This window comes from Coniophora puteana (assembly GCF_000271625.1).
Source record: "Coniophora puteana RWD-64-598 SS2 unplaced genomic scaffold CONPUscaffold_20, whole genome shotgun sequence".
NCBI lineage: Eukaryota > Fungi > Basidiomycota > Agaricomycetes > Boletales > Coniophoraceae > Coniophora > Coniophora puteana.
Window position 1 is genome coordinate 398,102 of NW_006913072.1, and position 19,050 is coordinate 417,151.

Consider the following 19,050-nt stretch of genomic DNA (forward strand, 5'->3'; position numbering starts at 1 on the left):
AAGAAAGTTGGCTCAAAGATCGACAGCAGCAGAAGAGGACATAGCATGAGGAGCAGTGATGTCTGTCGAGTGGGTGAAGAGCAAGCATGCAAAGTCAGTGTGCATGCCTTCATCACGGCCAATAAGCTTGTTAGAGAACGTCACGCCTGGCAGCAGGCCACACTTCTTCAACCAGAAAATAGACGCAAGGGATCCAGAGAAGAATATACCCTTGACGGCGGCGAATGTAACGAGGCGCTCTGCGAAAGTGGATCGCTGGTCCGAGATCCATCGAAGTGCCCATTTGGCTTTGCGTTTAACACAAGGAATTATTTCGACGGCGTCAAGAGGTATTCTCGTTGAGCAGGGTCCTTGATGTAGGTGTCGATGAGGAGTGAGTAAGTCTCCGAGTGGATAGAAACCGTAGAAGCATCGAGCCTCAGCAGCCTGAACCTCATTAGAAAAGCGCTCGAAAGGTTCTCATTGACAATACCATCAGAGGCGGCAAAGAAGGCGAGAACATGGGAAATGAAATGTCGCTGATTCTTGTTGGGACGGTTGTTCCAGTCATGGAGATCTTTTGATAGGTCCATCTCCTCAGCAGCCCAGAACGAAGCCTCAGCTTCTTGTACATCTGCCAGATCTGAACTTCGATGAGGACCTATGAAACCTTTGAAAGCAAATGTAGAGACAAACCTCGTGATACTGGATGGGGAACAGAACGAAACGACGCTTCGACTCCTTGAGGAGTGGCTCCTCCGCTAAGAGGACATGTTAGGAGACTCAAAAAGAGTCGTCCGCTCTGACATACACTCAGGTAGATTGATGTCTCCAACGAACTTTGTGCGAAGTCCCTCAAGCGGGTCTCTTGCCTCCAGGTTGTCCGAAGCTTCTGAGATGAGGGGTAGGGATAAAGAATGGTGCCTATGTTTGATGAGCAGCCTTAATACATCAAAATTAGTAACTGAACTTCGACAGTGTTCCCAACAGAAACAAACCTTTTGCTCGGGGTCAGGCCCAGTGACGGAGCACGAGTGCGAACAGCAGCAGAAGACATGTCTTCTTGTGCTGTTTGACACGGACCACGACAAGGTTGAGGAGCTCGACTGGCTTGCGACGGAGCTATCCGGGTTTATGCAAGCGGTCAACGGCACGAGGCAGATGTACTCGTGCAAGATCGATGTAGACGCACTCATGCCGCTGGCGTCACTCGGTGGATCACCGCACTTGTAGGAAGGCAAGGAGCCATTTGAGAGCATGCGAGTCAGCTCGTCCACAACAGCGTATAAACACGACTTTATGTGGTGCGCAAGTGTGTCTGCTTGCTCGCGCAGCACCTCACCATGCTGCACTAGAGTGTGCTGATGACTGTGTGGGCATGCAGTGGTTCGAGTGCATGCTTAGCAACAGCGCGAACCAACGCGTGATGCTGTCCGAGGCGTTCTCCACGGAGGACATTGTCCTCGCGATGCTGCGGAACGTGTCCGAGGGGCTCATCGTGTACCCCAAGGTGACCGCGGGGCGGTCAGACGTCGGTACGTGGCCATTTTGCAGCGCGCGAGCTGTCCTCAGGCTCTTCGGCCTCTTCTGCTGCTCTCTTGCGTTTCTGATCATCGCCCAGTTGCGTCTTGACCAGAGCTTTCTCAAGTCTCTGAGTTTGCACGACCTTTTTGGCGATGACAAGGTCATTGAATGAAGGAGGCGGAAGAGACGTGCTTTGGGGCCGACAAAAGTCAGATGTATGCGTGAACTGGCAGGAAGAATGCAGCTCACCGTTCGAAGTGAGCCCTGAGTCTCTCAACAATATCAGACTTCTTGCCAGTCAAAGGAACCTTATTGAGGCGGCACCAATGTTTAAGGACGTCGTTTGGAGCGGATTCCCTGTAGCAGGGGTCAGTAATTAAGCCACCAAGTTGTACAAACCTCAGACGACGCACCAAGCCTTGTTACCATTGCCTGTCTGTGATGATTCATCATGGTCGAAGGCAAATTCATGCCGTGGAAGTGTCTTCGGATTACGAGCTTGAGTACACTGTGGCTCGGAGGGCTGATTGGATGAAGTCTGTTGCTGCTCATAAGCGATGTTGCTACCTTCGTCGTTGTCCACAGCAGCTTCCGATGGCATAACAAGTCCTTCAGTAATTTTGATGAGGTTGTCGTTGTTTTCGACAGCTGCAAGAGCTTTGTCCTCAGGCATGTCAGCGCTGGATGTGGTCGTACGATCTATGACATTGTTGATGAGAACTTCCTTCGCTTTTTCTTGTTGTTTCTGCCTTTTGCCCCGGATGTGAGTGGCGGCAGTAACCTTGATGTCGGATTCCGTGGCTGAATCCACAAGTCGAGAAGGCTTGAGGCTGGGCGGTATTGCGTCCTTGAGGATCCGGTGGTTGTGAATGGCATGCATGTTGACTATGTAGCGGCTGTGATCCGTGTGTCGAACATACATGCGGGTCCGTGATGTCACTTCGCGCTCCTGCGTTGTGTGTCGTGCCTCACCAGGCTGGCAGTTTCCAGCATGGCAATCGTGCTGGAGGTTGACTGCCGCAAGAATATCCTACATGTTAAGACGCGTGATTGAGAACAACCAAAGCTTGATGCATATATGACTTACCGAAGCATTTAGGACGGAGAAAGAGTCGGATTTGAGTACGACTGGCATATGCAAAATGGGGTGAGGCTGCTCAGCAAAATCAAACAGTTGCACCGTCACTTTGACTCCATGCGGAGATTGAGTCCAAGAAGATGTTGGACCCAGTATCTCGACCACTCGACCTATTGTGAGTGGTGAGTATATGCCCTGATTTCATGCGTGATCAGCGTCAAATTCATGATCTGCATCAAGAGAAGAAAGGCAAACATACACCCTCATGTCTGGCAATGACGTGACCGCCGACCTTGACAACATCCTGTGCCTTCGTCGCAAAGTCTTTGGCATGGTAGATAGCATTAGCTGGTGGCTGCGCGAGATGAGCATGAGCGATTGTAGCTGTCCACTCGACTGGATCCGGCGCCTTGCGACTTTGGTTTGGCTCCTTGTAACTTGGCTCCGAGTCTGGTTCCTCCTTCCTTTGCTCCGGCGAGTATACATGCGAGTTGTTGATAGAACCTGGGCATAGCTACATTAGTTCGAACATGTAGACAGGATTTTGGAATACGCACCCGGAACAATTGGCTCCTGCGTCGACAACCCAAGCAACTCAGCAAACTCCGAATACTGACTGATGAACTCGAGGATCCTGGGGCTTGCTTGCACCCACTTCCCTCCCCGTGCTTTGCTCTTCCACCAGCCTCCTGTCGCGATATGTTTGACGGTGTCCATGCTGGCAAAACACCAGGCGATGTCGCGGCTTGGTGCCTGGTGATTACTGTGGATGGATGCAGCACGGAAGACGGCGTTGTAAGACTCGTATCGTTCGGTCGAAAACAGCAGTGCTGGGCCAAAACGTCGGATATAGAAGGCCAGGTGAATCAGGAAATGGAACTTTGGTTTTGAGATGATGATTGCCGGACTGCACTTTGCCGTCAAGAGCAAGAAGTCGTCAATGGTAGAGTTAAGTTCATCCTATAGTAGAGAAGATAAGCCACTCTATAACTCATCATATGGAACTGATTACCGTATAGTTGTCGATGTTTTCAATCTCCGTGTGCCAGAGAAGGACTACAAGTCGTCCAATGATAATCCAGCTGTTCAAGACATCTTGGGGAACGAGATCGTGCACCGCAAACGCCATAACTTGTGATAGCGATTTGAAGTGCTTACCAATCAAACCACCTTTATACTGACACATGTATTCCGCCGACAACTTGGGGATATTCAGTCCAGACTCTTCAACTGATCGTAAACGTGATTCGAAGATGGCCAGTTTCTTGTCCTTCTCAAGAAGTGTTGTTGTCTGCGCCCAAAAGTATTTCACCACACCAAGTAGGATAGTGTGGAGAATCTCGGTCGGAGTGTCCTTATTGATGTCGACACCTGTATGCATGCGTGTTGAGAAACTGGTGTTAGAATAGAACATGCACATACCATAGTCGTCCATCTGCAGGAGCGGATTAATGACACTGCCACGGGAGCGAGCTTTGCGAAGCTCTGCGTCAAGGAGTGCTTGAACTTCTTCTGGTGTGGCTTTTGCGACTCGGTGAGGGTTGTTCTTGCGAATCTCCTGGCCAATCTTAATCATCGAGTCGAGAATCGGCTGTGCGATTGGGTCTTTGACACCAGAGGCACGTGACGATTCGGCGAGCTTTGTGGAAGCTCCTGATTCATAGGCAACAGCATACTGCTTGCATAGCTCCTCGTATGTATCCCAGCTCGACCTTAAGCTGCCGCTCTATGCAAAGAAAGATGATATCCATTGAGTAAAGGCGTGACAAGCATCAAGTGTAGATAAACTCACCTCAAAGAGACTCGCATAGCCAGCATCCGTCCTCTTGAATTCCTGAGTACCTCCACACTTGCAAGTCCGACAGAAATAATTTGAGTTTAGACCAGAGCAGCTACAAAGCTCGGCTTGCATTGGGTTGTCACCAGCGAACAGAAGTGGGTATACTTGAATGAGCACTTCCTCTTTTGATTGGCAGTCATATGCCTTGATAGGATCACGATAGGTTTCCCTACGATAGACATGAGAACATAGAAGCCGGTGTGTAATAGTAGAGTAGACTTACGCAATAGAAGAACGTACTCCTTCCATAATTTCGAGAGGGGCAGCATGAGGAGATGTAGCAACAAACCGCACGTGGAACTCCTCAGAAAGCTTCTCTCGGGGTAGAGCACCGTTCGAGAGATAGCACGAGAAGTGTTTATTCCACTGTTTTGACTGATTTCCCGAGACATCGTCAAGGAAAACAATCACCGGGATAGAGTAAACCGGCCGGTTGACAGCTTTCTCTCGCAATGGGTGCGGCATCTTGTCTCGGAATTTGCATGTCTCTGATCAAGGACAACGTTAGCACAGCTCGAATATAAGTGTGGAAGAGCATTAGGATCACAATTACATACCTGCAAGCGGGCACCTGCCCGAAAACTTGTCCCGCAAGAGCTCCGGGTAAGTTGCAGTGAATGTGTCCACCGGAACGGTGACCAAATCGTCCATCTGGATAAGAGTTCCATCCTGAATGAGGATACGACCAGTTAGGATAACATAAAAACGCAAGGATTGCGAAACAGACCTGTGCTTTGACAACATCGTGTCCCATGGCATACATCCGTGACTCGGAGCCACTCTTCCCCTTCTGCATGAACCAACGAGTGGGGATGAACCAGCCGTTGTTGGTCAGGGAGACAAGCTCGTTGACGTAGAAGATGCGACCACTGCCCACCCTGACCATTGGTGTAAGCAAGTGGTCAGGGACATCACGCAACATCTTCTCCCCGTGCCAGACTTGGGACATCTTTTCATTCGCATATTCGGGGTAGAACACCATCTCAGGCCGAGTGATTGGATTGGAGATGTCCTAAGTAAAGACTGTCACAAGAGGTAGAAGACTGACTAAATACACGACGCACCTTGGCAATCGAGTCCCCGATCTTGTTGAGATACCAGACATGACCCTGTGCTGACTCCTGCCTCTGCGTAGATATCCCAACCTCCTCCTTCACTTCTTCATGTGCTTTCGAGACTCCCCAGTGCGAAGGGACCGTTGCGCCGAGATGTCGAGCCCATTGAAGTATTGCTTTTTGTTGTGCTCGAGAGAAGCGCAACCGAGGTGACCTGAACAGCAGGTCGGTAAGGAAAGTCTGCGGTTAAGTTAGAGCAGGTAAATGAGCTACGATTGTTAGCTACGCACTGCCTTGTCCGGGTATGGTGCCCACTGGCCGGTATGTCCTTGTTGCGTTGCAGCTGTGCGATCTGCGTGAGCCTTGAAGACGTCTTCAATAGGCGGGTTATCTAAGAGATGATGAATCAGTATGAGAGTTAGGATTTATTCTAATATACGTACCGTACTCTTGTCGATATCCTAAGTTGAAATCTTCAGTATCATCGTGAAGAGGGATTTCATGACCTTGAAAATGTTCGACAGCAGCGTTTGACGCGTCTTTGAGCGCCCGTGCGAGTGAGGCTTCAAGCGCGTTGAAGGACTCATCGCCTGCGGTGAAAAAGACTTCTTCGCCGTCCGCGTCGTACCAAGCTTTCGATTGGCCGGTATTGTCATGTGCGCCGTAATCGTAGGTTGGGCCGGCGCGTTGATCATACTCGTCATACCAATCAATGTCGTCTTCATAGTGAGATTGCCGATCTATAATGTCGGGTAAGAGATAAAACAAAACACAATCCAGCTGAAAAAACGCACCGTGTTGCTGTTGGCTGTAAGAACTCTCGGCGGCACGCTTGCGTGCCTGCTCTCGCAGCTGCAGCTGGTGATTCTGCACGTTTGCGATATGCTTCTTTTGGGCCGCATGTTTTGAGATAGAGGCTCGTGGGAACCACATGTCCGCTCCGGCTCGCTGTGGACACACAGTGCAGCGAGCTTTGCTGCCTTCTATTCGAAAGCCTATTTTTTTTACAAAATGACAAGTAAATTGAAGATGAGAAGAAGCATGATTGTGACAGGGGAGATGCGCACACGACATTTCATCAGACGAGGACTTTGAGCTGGATGCCATTGACCTGTAGTATGCGGGGTGTGCTGTCGGCCGAGTGAGTGAAGTAGGCGGTCTCGAGGTCACTGGCAGAAAAACCTCCCAGGTCGGACCGACCTTGGGCCCTGGGTCTACCGGACCCTGGATGGCCTTGGTGACAGCCAGCTTGGCCTATTTTGGTCCATCCCGACGCGGGTGGAGCCCGCTCAGTGTCTGGGCGGTCGATCGTGATGCGACACTCCAAACGTTGTTGAGACGACCAACAAAGTGTATTGTCTGCGCGAGAATGGCCCCGACATCTATTCTAAGGCTAATTGGTACCGGTACGACGTTTTTGACTTAATGTCTGTTTTAGGTCCAGCGGCAAACAGCCGTGTAAGAGCTGTGCAAGCCCAAACCGTGGGAATTAAGATGGTAAACCGGACCGGAGTGGTCAGCCCCTATTCTGGCCCTCTAAACACTGGCAAAGAAACCATATTAATTCCTTCTTTTGTCGCTTTCTACAGCACGGCTTGAACGACGTATATCTGTTTATCGGCTTGGATAAGCTCAACATTTTCCTCGCGCGCCTCGATAACTGACTTCTGCTTGCGGTAGCGGATTCCAACATGATTTCATCGCGGAAAACGTTGTCCTCATTCATGTAAAGACGGGCCCGGGCCTGATATAAAAACGCTTGCGGTTATGCGTTGGTTTGATTGCCTTCCCCCAATTCGTATCTTCAGACTCATATCACTCATAAGTAGGGGCTTCCGGCTCCTCTCGATACCCGTTGAATGTCTCCGCTCGGGTCTCTGGACCCGCTGGAGCCATCCATGTACTATGGGGGAAGCGACTCATCCCACCTTCTGTTTGTGGGACGATCGAGTCCGGCCGGCGTCCTACGCGGTGCATATACCGCAAGAAATCATAATCCTAAGAAACTCTCCAGGTATGCTTCGATCAGGCACAATATGCGCACCCCGCTTTGCGCTCTGACTCAGCTTGTCGCTAGGGTTGGCCGTTCTCCAACTTCATCCAGCGGTCCCGCGGGGTACATAGAAGAAGAGATTGAGTGGTTATATAAGTATAAACCTCGCCTCTGTGACTGTGGTTCTTTTGCCTCAGTAGGTGTAGATGTCAGGAACGCAAACTTCTTGAACGCATACCTGTGAAGACCGAGGATAATCCATAAGATCCACGGTAAGTATAAACTGATCCCTTGGTAAAGCATCCTTGGTGGAACGTTCGGCCCCGCATTCCGATGCAACTCTCTCCTTTATAGGCGGTCAATTGACTCATCCAGGGGTACTTTGTTACTACTGAATCAATATTGGTGTTACCCTTCCATATGGACGACTTCGCCTGGACAGCGCTTGGTGCAACGATGGAACTGCCTCCATATAGCGCAATCAATGTGGCCCTCTTGAATGTCGCATTTTTATGTATGAGTACTTCGTTTGCCAACGTATTCACTTGACATTTTATTGTTTACCCCCAGTCTCTGGGCCCGTATGACGAAGTTTGACGAAGTTAGAGCCAGACGTCACCTCGCACAAGAATAGGTCCGACCAGGTCCGAACCGCGACCTACCGCCGGGTATTTTGGGCGACGCATCAGATTCACCTCTTAAATCCGCCTCTTTACCCGTCTGGGACAGCATCTAATCAGTTAACCTCGTTCCCCACAAAGGCATCTCTGTTTCAGAGCAACTTTACACATGGTGGTCCTAAAATGTATGAGAGATGATCAGTACTGCTCATAAAGAGCTCAAAAAAGATCTCTCGTTGACATTGAATATTCCCCGGCTACTTCGAACTTCTGTTCGAGAGTGCGTATAAGTACGTGAATGATGATGCGGGCTATGTGTTCACCCGGGCTGAACTCTGTTGCTACGCGGGATTGACCTCCGTGTCGAAGTAAGAGGATGAACGTTTCAAGCGTTCTCGCGAGGCAAGAGATGGAAGGGTCTACGCTTGTGTAGACCGCGAACGTACTGTATTAAGATGTAAGGAAAGAGTGTGGCGCCTTCTCCCTTTCGAACATCTGAAGCTCTGCAGAGAACGTCGTCTCCCGCCCCACCTCTGACGCTCTCAGCAGATGGTGGCACACACAAGCCCCGAGCCAGACGGCCGGTCATGGCTTGAGCAAAACTTTCAAGACTTTCTTTTCTTCGCGATGTGTCGGAGTTGCGTCCTTGGCCCTGCTCAGGCGATTGGAGGGCCGTTATAGAACACGCCCTCCCTTCCCCAACGTTTCTGCCGCGTCGTTCAGCAATATTAAGAACAAAGACCAAACGCGAGCCAACAACATGTGGCCTTTGATGGCTGCTGTGCCCCAGATGGACGCTCGTTTCCCCACAACCGCCCTGGGGGTTCTGAATTGCCTTTTTTGCACAGCAAGCTTCTCTTTCACTCATCTCGGTCGTCACTCTGTGGAGACCCGGGACACCGCGTTACAGGGCTAATTAGCACCGCTTCGCTGGATCCGGGGCTCTCTTCCTCGTTGCCATGTTGCTCATGAAATGCCTCCAGTAAGCTCATGCCCAAACCAATGGCCCGAGAGCTCAATATCTGATTACGCATTGCTTTGCGAGCTCACCACCCTCTTCCGATGCTTCGGCGGACTCATCGTACTTGGATCGCACTATTGAGCTGATCGTCGAGTCTTACTCCTTAGATCGATCTTAGACAGTATCGCTGTCGTAAGCATCCCCACATCACCGGTAAATCTTGGCTTAGCATGGCTGTCATTACAGACCAGTATTCAAGAATAGATCGACATCGCTACAACACCTTCTCGCATGCTGACTGACCTTGGCCATGACTGGAGTCTGGTGCGGCACAGTGCGGCACGCGTTACCACTGCGAGGCTGTACACCGACCCCGCTGTCTCATGTCAAGCGGACTTGTTGCTCCGTCCGGACCGCGCGCGTCTATGTCCGTGCACGTTGTGCATAAGTACCGCCGCCGTCCTCGGATGGATGAGCCTTCAAGCCAGCATCGTAATCGGTAACTGATCTTGACCTCCTGCGGCGCAGTGATGCTGACCCACACGGTTGCAGCTACGGCACCCTTGTTCTATCTATCATCAATCTTACGGGACCCATATGCCGACCGCCTTACCTAGCAGGCCATTTCCTCCACTTTCCTCGCGGCACCGTGCTGTAACAGCTTTGATTGTACCAGGATTGCCGCCGTGCGTGGGGCACTTGGCAGCCTTACAGAATAAATACCTATCTCGGGCGAATCGTAAGTCGCCTTTTACTTCAAACAACGTCAGCCTAGAACACGACTATTCTATATCCCGTCGCCGATCGCGATCGGCAACACAGTCGAGGCCGCTCTCGTCCGCCGGTCGCGCGCCAAACAGCCTCCGTAAACACGGTTCGTGCATTCTAGCCTTCATTCTAGCAAAAACAAGCCATGAAGTCGAACGTGCGCATTCGGCCCGAGCATGCTTCTCCCCCATCCCCGACTTTGCCGCCGACTGGCACGCACAAGGACGCTTCGCATGGGCGTGGGGTGACCTTAGTCTCCCTTGCAGACCTTAACACGTGCTTGCCTAAGGACGGCGGCGCTATAACGTGTAGGGTGACCTGCCAGGCACAGCTCTGATGCACGTCGCGATTGCGGGGAACGGAGCTCTCGCGCATTCTCATCGTCTCGCCGCAAAAACGCAGAGGCACGGGTATCTTCCAACCAAGCGCTCATAGATCGGTCTTTCAAGCATAAAGACCACGCGGAGTACCTTTCCTGGCCCTTCAACCGGCCCAGTCCTGTTCCCAAAAGAACGGTGAGTACGTGGATTTTCACTGAGCCAGCTCCGATCAGACTCTGCTCCTGGCAGGACACACCGCCGCCGCTCTTCTCGAATTTCTCCGAAGTTCCGTGGCACCGCTCCAAACTCCAAACCTACAGCAACGGTGATGATCGCCTTCCTTGTGACAAAAGCTCGAGGGAAGTATGGCCCGGCGAGCTGGAGAGACGCCAGGTTCCGAGTCCGTCGTCGTGCCTGCACGCTGTCCTCTCAACGGGGGATTTCCCACTGGCCGCTTCTTTTTGAAGCATAAATCACGGTCGACCGGCTGGACAGGCGGTTTTGTTCGCCGGGCAGCAGCACCAAAGACGCTCTTGGTAATCTGCGGTATACAGATGAGGGTGGGTGGCAGTTTAGCGCGGGTCGAGCGCAAATGAGATAATGACCGAGAACTGCGATTGGTAGTTCGTGAGTCCCCTTGACGTCGAAGGACCCTTTGTGCTGCGCGAACGCGTAAACGTTCACGTCGTTGTTGATGCACGCAAGTCTCGCGAATGAAATGCGAGCGCTGACTAGTCTAGAACTCGCCGTTTGTCACACCCTTCAAGCAGATGTAGGTTTGCTCAGATTGATCGTGGTGCCGTGTTCCGTAGCGCAGATTAGAGGCCTTTTCATCTCGGCAAGCTAGCCACAAACCCTCCAGGTCGTTCGTTTCAGAACCAGCATGTAGTAAAGACAGATAATCATCACGCTCTGGTTTGGATTCGGCTCACTGCAACCCACCCACGCTAAGCTAAAATATTTCGACCCTGAAGGACACTAGCCCCAAAGCCAAATCCACTGAAATTAATACTAACTTGAAGTACCATCGCATACCTGTGGCTCCTTGATGGTTTTACGTACTAAAACGCATCGACCATCGACAAAAGCAGCGTGCGGCCACCGCGGAATCGAATCGGACTTGCCGAAGCCACATTTTTTTGGTGGGCCGCAATTTAATCAGCCACGCTGCCCGGCGCCTAACCTAAGCTTATTATCCGTGAAACCACCGCTCAGCTGTGGTGCGAGCCTTGCTCGATTCCGATTGATTAATTGGGGACCCGCAAGGACGTTTACGATAGTTTGGCCTCGTAAAGCACAATGTGCTTACAGCCGCTCCGCGTAGACAGTTTACCTGATTCTGCGTCGTCTCCAGGAACGCAAGCCATCTTGGAGCTTAGTGGCACCCGGGAATCTAATGGCAGACCGATATGATGGTGGCGACGGCGCGAGTGTATGCATTACGATAGGGATAAACAACAGTCACAACTTGATCATCATGCACGTTCAGCATCGCGCATATTGGACTATGATCGCGAACGTACACATGTACCTTCGGAGAGTTCCCAAAGGCTGCGTTGCTGATCACTTTACAGTACCATGATAGATGAAAGCGCACAGCAACTTTCGAAGCCTTCGTTGCCGAGTGCGATTAACGCCAAGATACGAAGCGCATCCGTTCACGCAGATAAAGACAACCATACGACGGAGGAAAGAAACGTTATGCAAGATAACACAGGTCAATAAACATAATACAGCCTCGACAAGATAATGACGACAACGACGGGCAAAAACCGAGTACCAGCGGAAGCAGCCAAGGAAAGTGGGACAAGCGGAGAAGGCACTAATGGATCGATCGAAAACAGAAGTCGAAGTGTGCATGTGTGATGGACTCTGGCGAGGACAAAGATGGGGATGAATAGTTCGAAGAGTGTGAAATGAACAGGATAATGAAGTCGAGGCGCAATAGGGGGCGAGTTAATGGGGGACGAGGTGACAGCGAAAGCGTGTGGGAGAGGAATTCGTAAGGTAGGTTTGGGGAGTCGGGAGTGGGAGAGTTAGATGAAGGATCAGGATGATGACGCTTGAAGTGACACAAAGTGAACGGGGTGGATTAACGTAGAGTTTAAGGAAGATTCTGCGTAAATGCATATTGTTACAAAACGTGTGTGATGGGAAAGACGACTGGCAATGTGGCATAGGGGGGCGTGTGGACAAGGGAAGCATAGAGCAAGCGTCAAGGGTGCACTGAGTGCAGAGCGTGGGGCATAGTCCGTAGAGTTCGTAACCCAAAAGTGATGAAGAGAGCTATAGTACATTTTGTTGATGTTGTTACGCAGTCCAAGTCGCGCAGGCGTAGACTGCATAGAAGCGAAACGATCTCCGCTGCTCCCGCCAGCGGAGACCGACGAGGACAGATCGAGAACTCCAGGAATCGTTGAAGAGGCGTAGTAGGTGTAGTGTCGTAGCGTCGATAAGATGATCGTGACGAGGAAGCAAAGAAGAAACAAGAGAGACCGACGCAATCACCACCACCACCACTTCCCACCACGAGGCGCTTTTAGTACACTGGTCCGGGCTGGCATCCCGCCTACCCACCACGCGCATACATCCATCGTCCCTCGGCGCCCTCCTCATTCGTAACAAGACGAACAGGGGGAAATAGAAAAGCCCACAACACCACCCACGGCCCCTCTGCCACCCCCACTCACTCCTCCATCGCCGTGTCCCGCCCGTCCTCACGCTCCATTGAACCCACTTGCTCGTGCTCCCCTAGACCGTTAAGCTCCCCCTTGCGCTCCCTCCGGCGTCCGCGCTCTTCATCCTCCTCGCCTTCGACGCCCTCAGGCACGTCCGCGAGCATCTCCGACTGTTGCGAGAGAGCATGAGAGTGCCCGTTCCCATTGAGCGACGGCGTAGACGGACCGTCGTCTGGAGAATGTTCGATGCCGAGCTCGGACTCGAGGTGGCGGTTACGCTCCTCGAGGTCACGCGAGCGGGAAGCCTGCATGGAGACGAGCTGCTGCAGGTAGCGGATGTACTCGACGGACTGCAGGAACACGAATGCGGCGGATGGGAAGAAAGCCTCATATCAGCGTCTTGCTCGTTTTGTTGATGTGGATGGTAAAATAGGAGAGGAAGAACAACGTCGAGGACGCGGGAATGGGGACAGATGGAAGGGAGAAACGAAGACGACAAACGTATCAAGCGAAGAGCCACAGAAGAAAATCTCACCTTGCGGAGGATCATCCCCTTGTTCGCCTTGATCGTCGCATCCTGCCCGTTCGCACCCCCAATTCCACCACCGCCGAGCTTGTTGTCGCCGTCCTCGCTCGGGTCCTTCTTGACCATGCCAGATGAGGTATTGTTGCCATTCGCAGAGGCCATTGTGAACTCCTCGCCCTCTTCACACATGGCAAAGAGCTCGTCATGGTTGAGCGAGGGAGTGTTTTGTGCACCGTCCGTGTTGAGTGCGGAAAGGTCGGCGGGGAGCTCTGAGCCTGGTAAAAGGGGACCATATCATCAGATAGGGGTAATGGGAAGGATGGGAAACCGGCGAACCTGGCTCGCCAGTGATGCCAGGGACGATCACGCTCAACGATTGAGCGGTAGGTAGGGGAAGAGGAGCTACAAGAAAGCAAAATTAACACCGAAGTCACTAGAGATATAGGTTGGAAAGTACTAACAATCGCACTCGAACAACGCAGAGGGGATCAGCCCCGCAAGCTCGCTGATCCGCTCGTTGATGTTGTCCCGACGCCGACGCTCGACAGCGTTGTGACTCTCCCGGCGCCGCCTGCGCTTCTCCGAGAGCACCGTGAGCGGATCCGACTGACCCGGGCCCGCGGAGACTGGCGACCCGTGGTGCACAGGGAGCGACGTCGAGAGCATGTCGAGCTCGCTCGCCGTCGCACTCGGCTTCTTCGCATGACCGATCGAGTGCGAATGGGAGTGGTGGTGGCCAGGGTGGATCGACACCTCGCTAGGCGAGATGCCCATCCCACCGTTGCTCGGCGTACTACCGCGCCAGGCATTCGCGCCATTGCCACCGCCCATGTTCATGCCCATTGGAACGCTGTTGCTCATCCCGCCCATGCCGCCGGCACCATTCCCGCCGTAGAACGGCAAGCCCGGGTGGAAGCCAGGGGCGAAGCTCTGCGTGCCGTTGTGCCCGTTCTGGTTGTTTTGAGGCGTGCCCGAGGGTGTCGTGGACGAATGAAACGCCGCGAACGGCTGGCTCGTAAGCGACTCGGGCGTCGGGAGGCTGTACTCCGCGCCCGGACCGTTTTGTGCGCCTTGCTGTCCCTGTCCGCCGATCGCGAACTGAGACGGCGACGGCTGGAACCACGCGAGTGGCGAGACGGGCTGCATACCCCGCGAGGCTGTCCGCCCCGGGATCATGATCGCCTGGGGATGCGGCTTCCCCTGTCCCGGTGGCGGAGAGGTGCTGGGGAGGTGGTGGCTGTGATGCGAAAGGAGGTGAGCGGGGTGAGCGCCCGAGATGGATGATCCACGCCGGTCACGGCGGTTGCGCGTCGGTCCGACGGAGCGACTTCGGCTGCGATCGCCGACGGGCGAGGAGGCTTGTGCAACGGCATTGGGGTCGATGTTGGGGGAAGGGGTGTGACGGTAGGCGAAGGCGGGTGGTGGATCGGGATGAGGCTCGTAGCGCATCGATGAGTTGAGGGCCGGGAGGGTTGAGTTGAAGTGGGCATGCATGGTGTCGCCAGGGGTACCTACGCTGTTGTTGGCGTAAAGGTCGGTACTTTCGGGTCTATCTGAGCGCTGAAGGGCGAAATGGTTGGAGGCAGAGGGGGCGGAAATGTCGAAGATGTTGTGTCTGTATTGCTGCTGTTCTGAGTGGTGGGGGTGATGGGGGGCGGTGGATCGTTCATGGGAGTCGTGACCTGGGAGGAGAGATGCGAGGTCGTCTGTTATGTCGAGAGGGGCACCAGGATTGTGCTGCATATGGTGGGCTGCAGCTGCAGAAGGAAACTTGCGGGACGGGTCAGGGAGAAAAGCGAGGTTGTGGGGCATGAAGATGGGGGTGTCGGGGGGCGGAGGAGAGGTTGAGTGGTTGGAGGGGCTGTCGATGGTGTGAGGGGGAGAGGGGAGTTGGAAACCATCCTGGCGTACGACTTGAAATGACATCGGCGTATCGTTGGCGTTGATGATCGAATTGGCCTTTGCCAGCGAGACGAGCTGGAAAAAAGAGAAGAAAAAAGCGATGAGCCGACTTCAAGTAGTCCGTACAAGTGCTGACATGGACATCCTCCAGGGCCGCCACTTCAAATACGCTCTTTCTCTCCCACCTTCCCCATCCGGGGTACTCGGTCCGCACATGGGAATAAGGCACATTTGCGTCATGTCACACCCATCACACAAGTCACACCCCGTCCCCAGATCTCATCTCCGCTCCCGGGGTCCCCTTCCCCACACCCCTCACCCCGGCCAGCCGCGACCTCAGAAATATCGCCCCATCGCGTCCCCCAATCAAACCGCGTCCTCTTATCGATTCCCCCCTCCCAACTCCCCCTCACCCAGCATACAGCCTATGAGCTCTCTCTCCATTTCATAGCCCTCAAACATTTTATCTATCCGTTCCCAATTAGCCCCATCATTTCTTCCACCCGTCTGACTCTGACACCACCCACTGTCACTCGGCGCTGTCTGTCCATTAAGCGTGTCATCCCCAATCTTTGCGCCGCTTTCAACGTAAATTAATAACAATCTCATTTAAACCTGTCACTACGCATCTAGGGCACACTATCTCCACCTACCTGCGGCCGAAACACAAATGTTAATCAATGAGCCTACCTCCAATGTTTTCCTGTGATGAACCCTCCCAGATCACAGAAAAAGGGCGCCCAAATCTAATCTATCCTACTTACCCTGACCGAGCTCTACCGAGCCTCGTACAACGACCCTACAGCATCCAGTGATAGCATTTGTCGATCGATGGGCCATTTAGCAGATGCGGACCCGCCAAGCCGCACCCACACGCGCGTGCAAACCCGAGGAAAGGAGCCACGGCGCGCGACGCGAAACAGGGGACGGAAGCCACCCCGCCTCCGCAATCTCCTTCGAGAGCCTCCCCACGTCCCTGGCTCTCGCGGTTTCGCGCTTCGCCAGTTCGCCTGGCACCCAGGGTCGATGAAACAGCTTCTTCCGTCGTGCCTCGGACCATAGAACATGTTCGAACCCGCTGGCTGGCCGGACGCCGGAACGCTCGAGCGTCACTAGCTCCTACGGCCGCTGTCACCGGCTAGAACTTGTCACTCGGCGATAACAAACGGTAACCTACCTCCAACCGGTCGCCCGAGAGAGGACGGTAGGTGAGCATCGACGGCGAGCTGCAGAGCAGAACGAGTACCAGACGAGGTATCGACATCCAGACTCCACAGGGGCCACGGTCCGCCTCGCCGACACCCAAAATACCCTTCCACCTCATACTGGGGCCCTCGATGCCCGAATCGCACCTCGCATCACCATCTCCTTCCTTCCCCACCCCCACGCAACCAAACACCCGGCCTTCGTCGGACTCCGTCCAGCCTCTCCAGCCCATTCAAGTCCAGCCCCTCCCGCATCCTCTCATCTGCATCAGCGGCGCCGGTGCCATTCCGAGCGTTGACTCTGGCTTCCTGCGCTTCTCAATCCCCCGAAACCCTATCATAGCGCGCGTCCGCTCGCTCGTCCCAGCAATAGTATAAGAACGTTATTATTAGGTTCCTCACTGGCTGAATGAATGAAAGACGAGAACGGGGGACAGCCCATCACCACGAGGCAGGGCCCACTTACGATGCTTGGGAGGCATAGGAATCCAAAATCGGGTGCGAAAATCAGCGCTAGCTGGGCGCAAGCGCGGTTCAGCGGAAGCTGCATCCAGGATCCGGCGGCACGCTGAATCGCCGATGTGACTGACTCTGCGGGCGCCCCCGGTAGCTGGGGACCGTAAACCGCGCGAGGACGCGCACGAGCGAGTCCGTCGGGATGCACGATTGCCTGAGAGGACTGTCTGGTTAGCGTTCGAGAGAGCAGAGCAGGGGGCTTCTATTCTCAGCATCACGCCTCTTCGAACGTCGCCCGAGGCTTCGATATGTGGGGTGGGAAACGCACGATAGCGATCGACGGGAGGCAAGTCGACACGTAAAGAGGTACATTGAGGGACGTGAAAAGAGGGCCGATGCGAGCTCCTCGCCGAGAAAGTTGCCGTCCGAGATTAGACCAGGATAGAACAGAGCGCGTGGAACGCACCACCAAGGTGGATCAGAACAATTCGGCGAAAGTAACGATGCTGAGAGTGAATGCGAAGCGATGATGATGTCAGCGCCACTGAGAGTTAAGATAGAGATAGACAGTGGGAGTGAGCTTGAGATAGACGATGACGACGGTGATAGCATCTGAGTGCGCACATTGCAAATCCAAGCTCTGAGCCTGAGAGGGAGTGGCGACGGCGACCTCGAGCATGACGCACGTACGCAAGAATAAGCTCCTGACGACTGGCGGTGAATATCTGGACGCTGATACGCAGCGGGGCGGTACAGAGCACCCGCGGATCCGATCCAGGCAGTGAGCCCACGCCAGACCCAGGACAGTGGAGGATGGGTTCCGCCGGGAAGCGCGGGTTAACTATGTCGCGCCTAATTTTGTGAGCGAGTACTAAAGGCGAATATTTAGAAGACGGAGGATAGACCTAGTACGCCTTGTCTTCATCTCCGTGGCGTTGCGGCTAAGATCCTGTCGCGAACATGTGGGTAAGAGTTGGACGGCGCCAGAGGAATGAACCTCTTCATCTCCTGATGCCACGGATATGAAATGCATCGCAGAACAGCGGTTCGGATGATGGCGTAAACATTCTAAGAGTCGGAGAAAAGCATCAAGACGGCGGAAGACAACTTCGCCCAGTTGAACTCGAACCACCATTTCATCGGCCTAGATAAAATTGAGAACGTCAACATCCATCAGCGCTCTCGAAACACTTACCTACACGCCGATAGCACTGTTCTCGTCAACCTCCATGTGTCTTGGCCCTCGCGTGCGCACTGCCTCGCGTTCCACTCCACTCAACCCTTCGCAGTGAGGCCCGCCACAGTCCCTCGCTCCAACGTCCGGCTAGTGAGTGGTTGCCGGTTATCCCATCAGAGAGTAGTGTGTCAGAGCGCTTACGCCAGCCACCGCGCCACACAGAGAAAAAGGAAACCCCAGACGTAGAAAAAGGTAATTCGCATGAGAAGAGGGGAAAGATCTCTTGACAAGCGCAGCAGAAGCCAGACAGAATCTACAAGGTTCGCGCGTGTCTGGGTTTCCCGACTCGGTGACATGTCCGATCGGCGTCTCAGCGTTATGAACGAACAATGAAGCAACGCGACATGACAAGGCGGGCAACCTTGAAACTGTACTCAGAGCTCGGGGAAGGAAGAGAGATGAACGGCGTGATGAAACACAGGGCGTGACAGAACGAGAGCGGCGAGAAAAAGAAACAGAAGCCCGTAAACAGCGCACAATCGGGGTCCGGGGGGCGAGTGAGGTAGGTGGCGCACAGCGTGCGACGCGTGCATACACTTGCGCAAACACCGTACACGGCGTGAACAACCTCTATAGAAAGTTGCCACTGCACGTAAGCACAATGGAACCGCGAGCGCCGCGACGCACTTGGTGCTCGATGCGTGCTGGACAGCCACGTCGCGACAAGTCGCGGGCATTCATCGCAAATCGTCCAAGTGTAGCACAGTGCACCCACCGATCCTGAGCGCGGGCGCTGAGCGACTTGTGCCGTTGTTCAGAAGGAGACCGAACACAATCGGAGGCTCTAGTCAGGGACAGATGGGAGATGCGTTCGTTGTTTGTTGGCCGAGGCGCCGGTTTCACTTTGACTTTGGGCTTTAGCTTTGGCAGGCTTTGGCGCGTTGCGGCCTGTTTACGCGGCGTGAGCG

The 19,050-nt window shown here is 53.7% G+C and overlaps 5 protein-coding genes across 5 annotated transcripts; 1 reads left to right on the top strand and 4 right to left on the bottom strand.

Moving 5' to 3' along the window:
• Window positions 1–49: 49 nt before the first annotated feature.
• CONPUDRAFT_18249 (uncharacterized protein) lies at window positions 50–241 on the top strand (the record flags this gene model as incomplete). Its single annotated transcript, XM_007777129.1, has 1 exon — window positions 50–241. A coding segment is annotated over one exon (192 nt), but the record flags the coding sequence as incomplete, so codon positions are not given.
• A 67-nt stretch (window positions 242–308) lies between these two features.
• Window positions 309–1,036, bottom strand: CONPUDRAFT_160131 (uncharacterized protein; the record flags this gene model as incomplete). Its single annotated transcript, XM_007777254.1, has 4 exons — window positions 309–627; window positions 686–740; window positions 791–921; window positions 978–1,036. The coding sequence occupies 4 exons, from the start codon at window positions 1,034–1,036 to the stop codon at window positions 309–311; spliced, it is 564 nt and encodes a 187-aa protein (XP_007775444.1).
• Window positions 1,037–1,504: 468 nt separating this feature from the next.
• On the bottom strand, window positions 1,505–6,409 carry CONPUDRAFT_160132 (uncharacterized protein; the record flags this gene model as incomplete). Its single annotated transcript, XM_007777255.1, has 16 exons — window positions 1,505–1,694; window positions 1,753–1,860; window positions 1,917–2,533; window positions 2,591–2,776; window positions 2,841–3,085; window positions 3,139–3,541; window positions 3,594–3,952; window positions 4,004–4,307; window positions 4,374–4,590; window positions 4,645–4,909; window positions 4,979–5,090; window positions 5,149–5,433; window positions 5,486–5,716; window positions 5,767–5,867; window positions 5,920–6,216; window positions 6,271–6,409. 16 exons carry the CDS (start codon window positions 6,407–6,409, stop codon window positions 1,505–1,507), a joined length of 4,059 nt encoding a protein of 1,352 aa, XP_007775445.1.
• A 5,594-nt stretch (window positions 6,410–12,003) lies between these two features.
• On the bottom strand, window positions 12,004–14,634 carry CONPUDRAFT_140536 (HLH-domain-containing protein). The gene is made up of 4 exons (XM_007777256.1): window positions 13,804–14,634; window positions 13,679–13,744; window positions 13,352–13,617; window positions 12,004–13,166 (listed from the first exon to the last, which is right to left on the bottom strand). Exons 1-4 carry the CDS (start codon window positions 14,516–14,518, stop codon window positions 12,825–12,827), a joined length of 1,389 nt encoding a protein of 462 aa, XP_007775446.1. The 5' UTR covers window positions 14,519–14,634; the 3' UTR covers window positions 12,004–12,824.
• A 3,241-nt stretch (window positions 14,635–17,875) lies between these two features.
• Window positions 17,876–18,426, bottom strand: CONPUDRAFT_170145 (uncharacterized protein; the record flags this gene model as incomplete). Its single annotated transcript, XM_007777257.1, has 2 exons — window positions 18,101–18,426; window positions 17,876–18,049 (listed from the first exon to the last, which is right to left on the bottom strand). A coding segment is annotated over exon 2 (165 nt), but the record flags the coding sequence as incomplete, so codon positions are not given.
• Window positions 18,427–19,050: the final 624 nt, after the last annotated feature.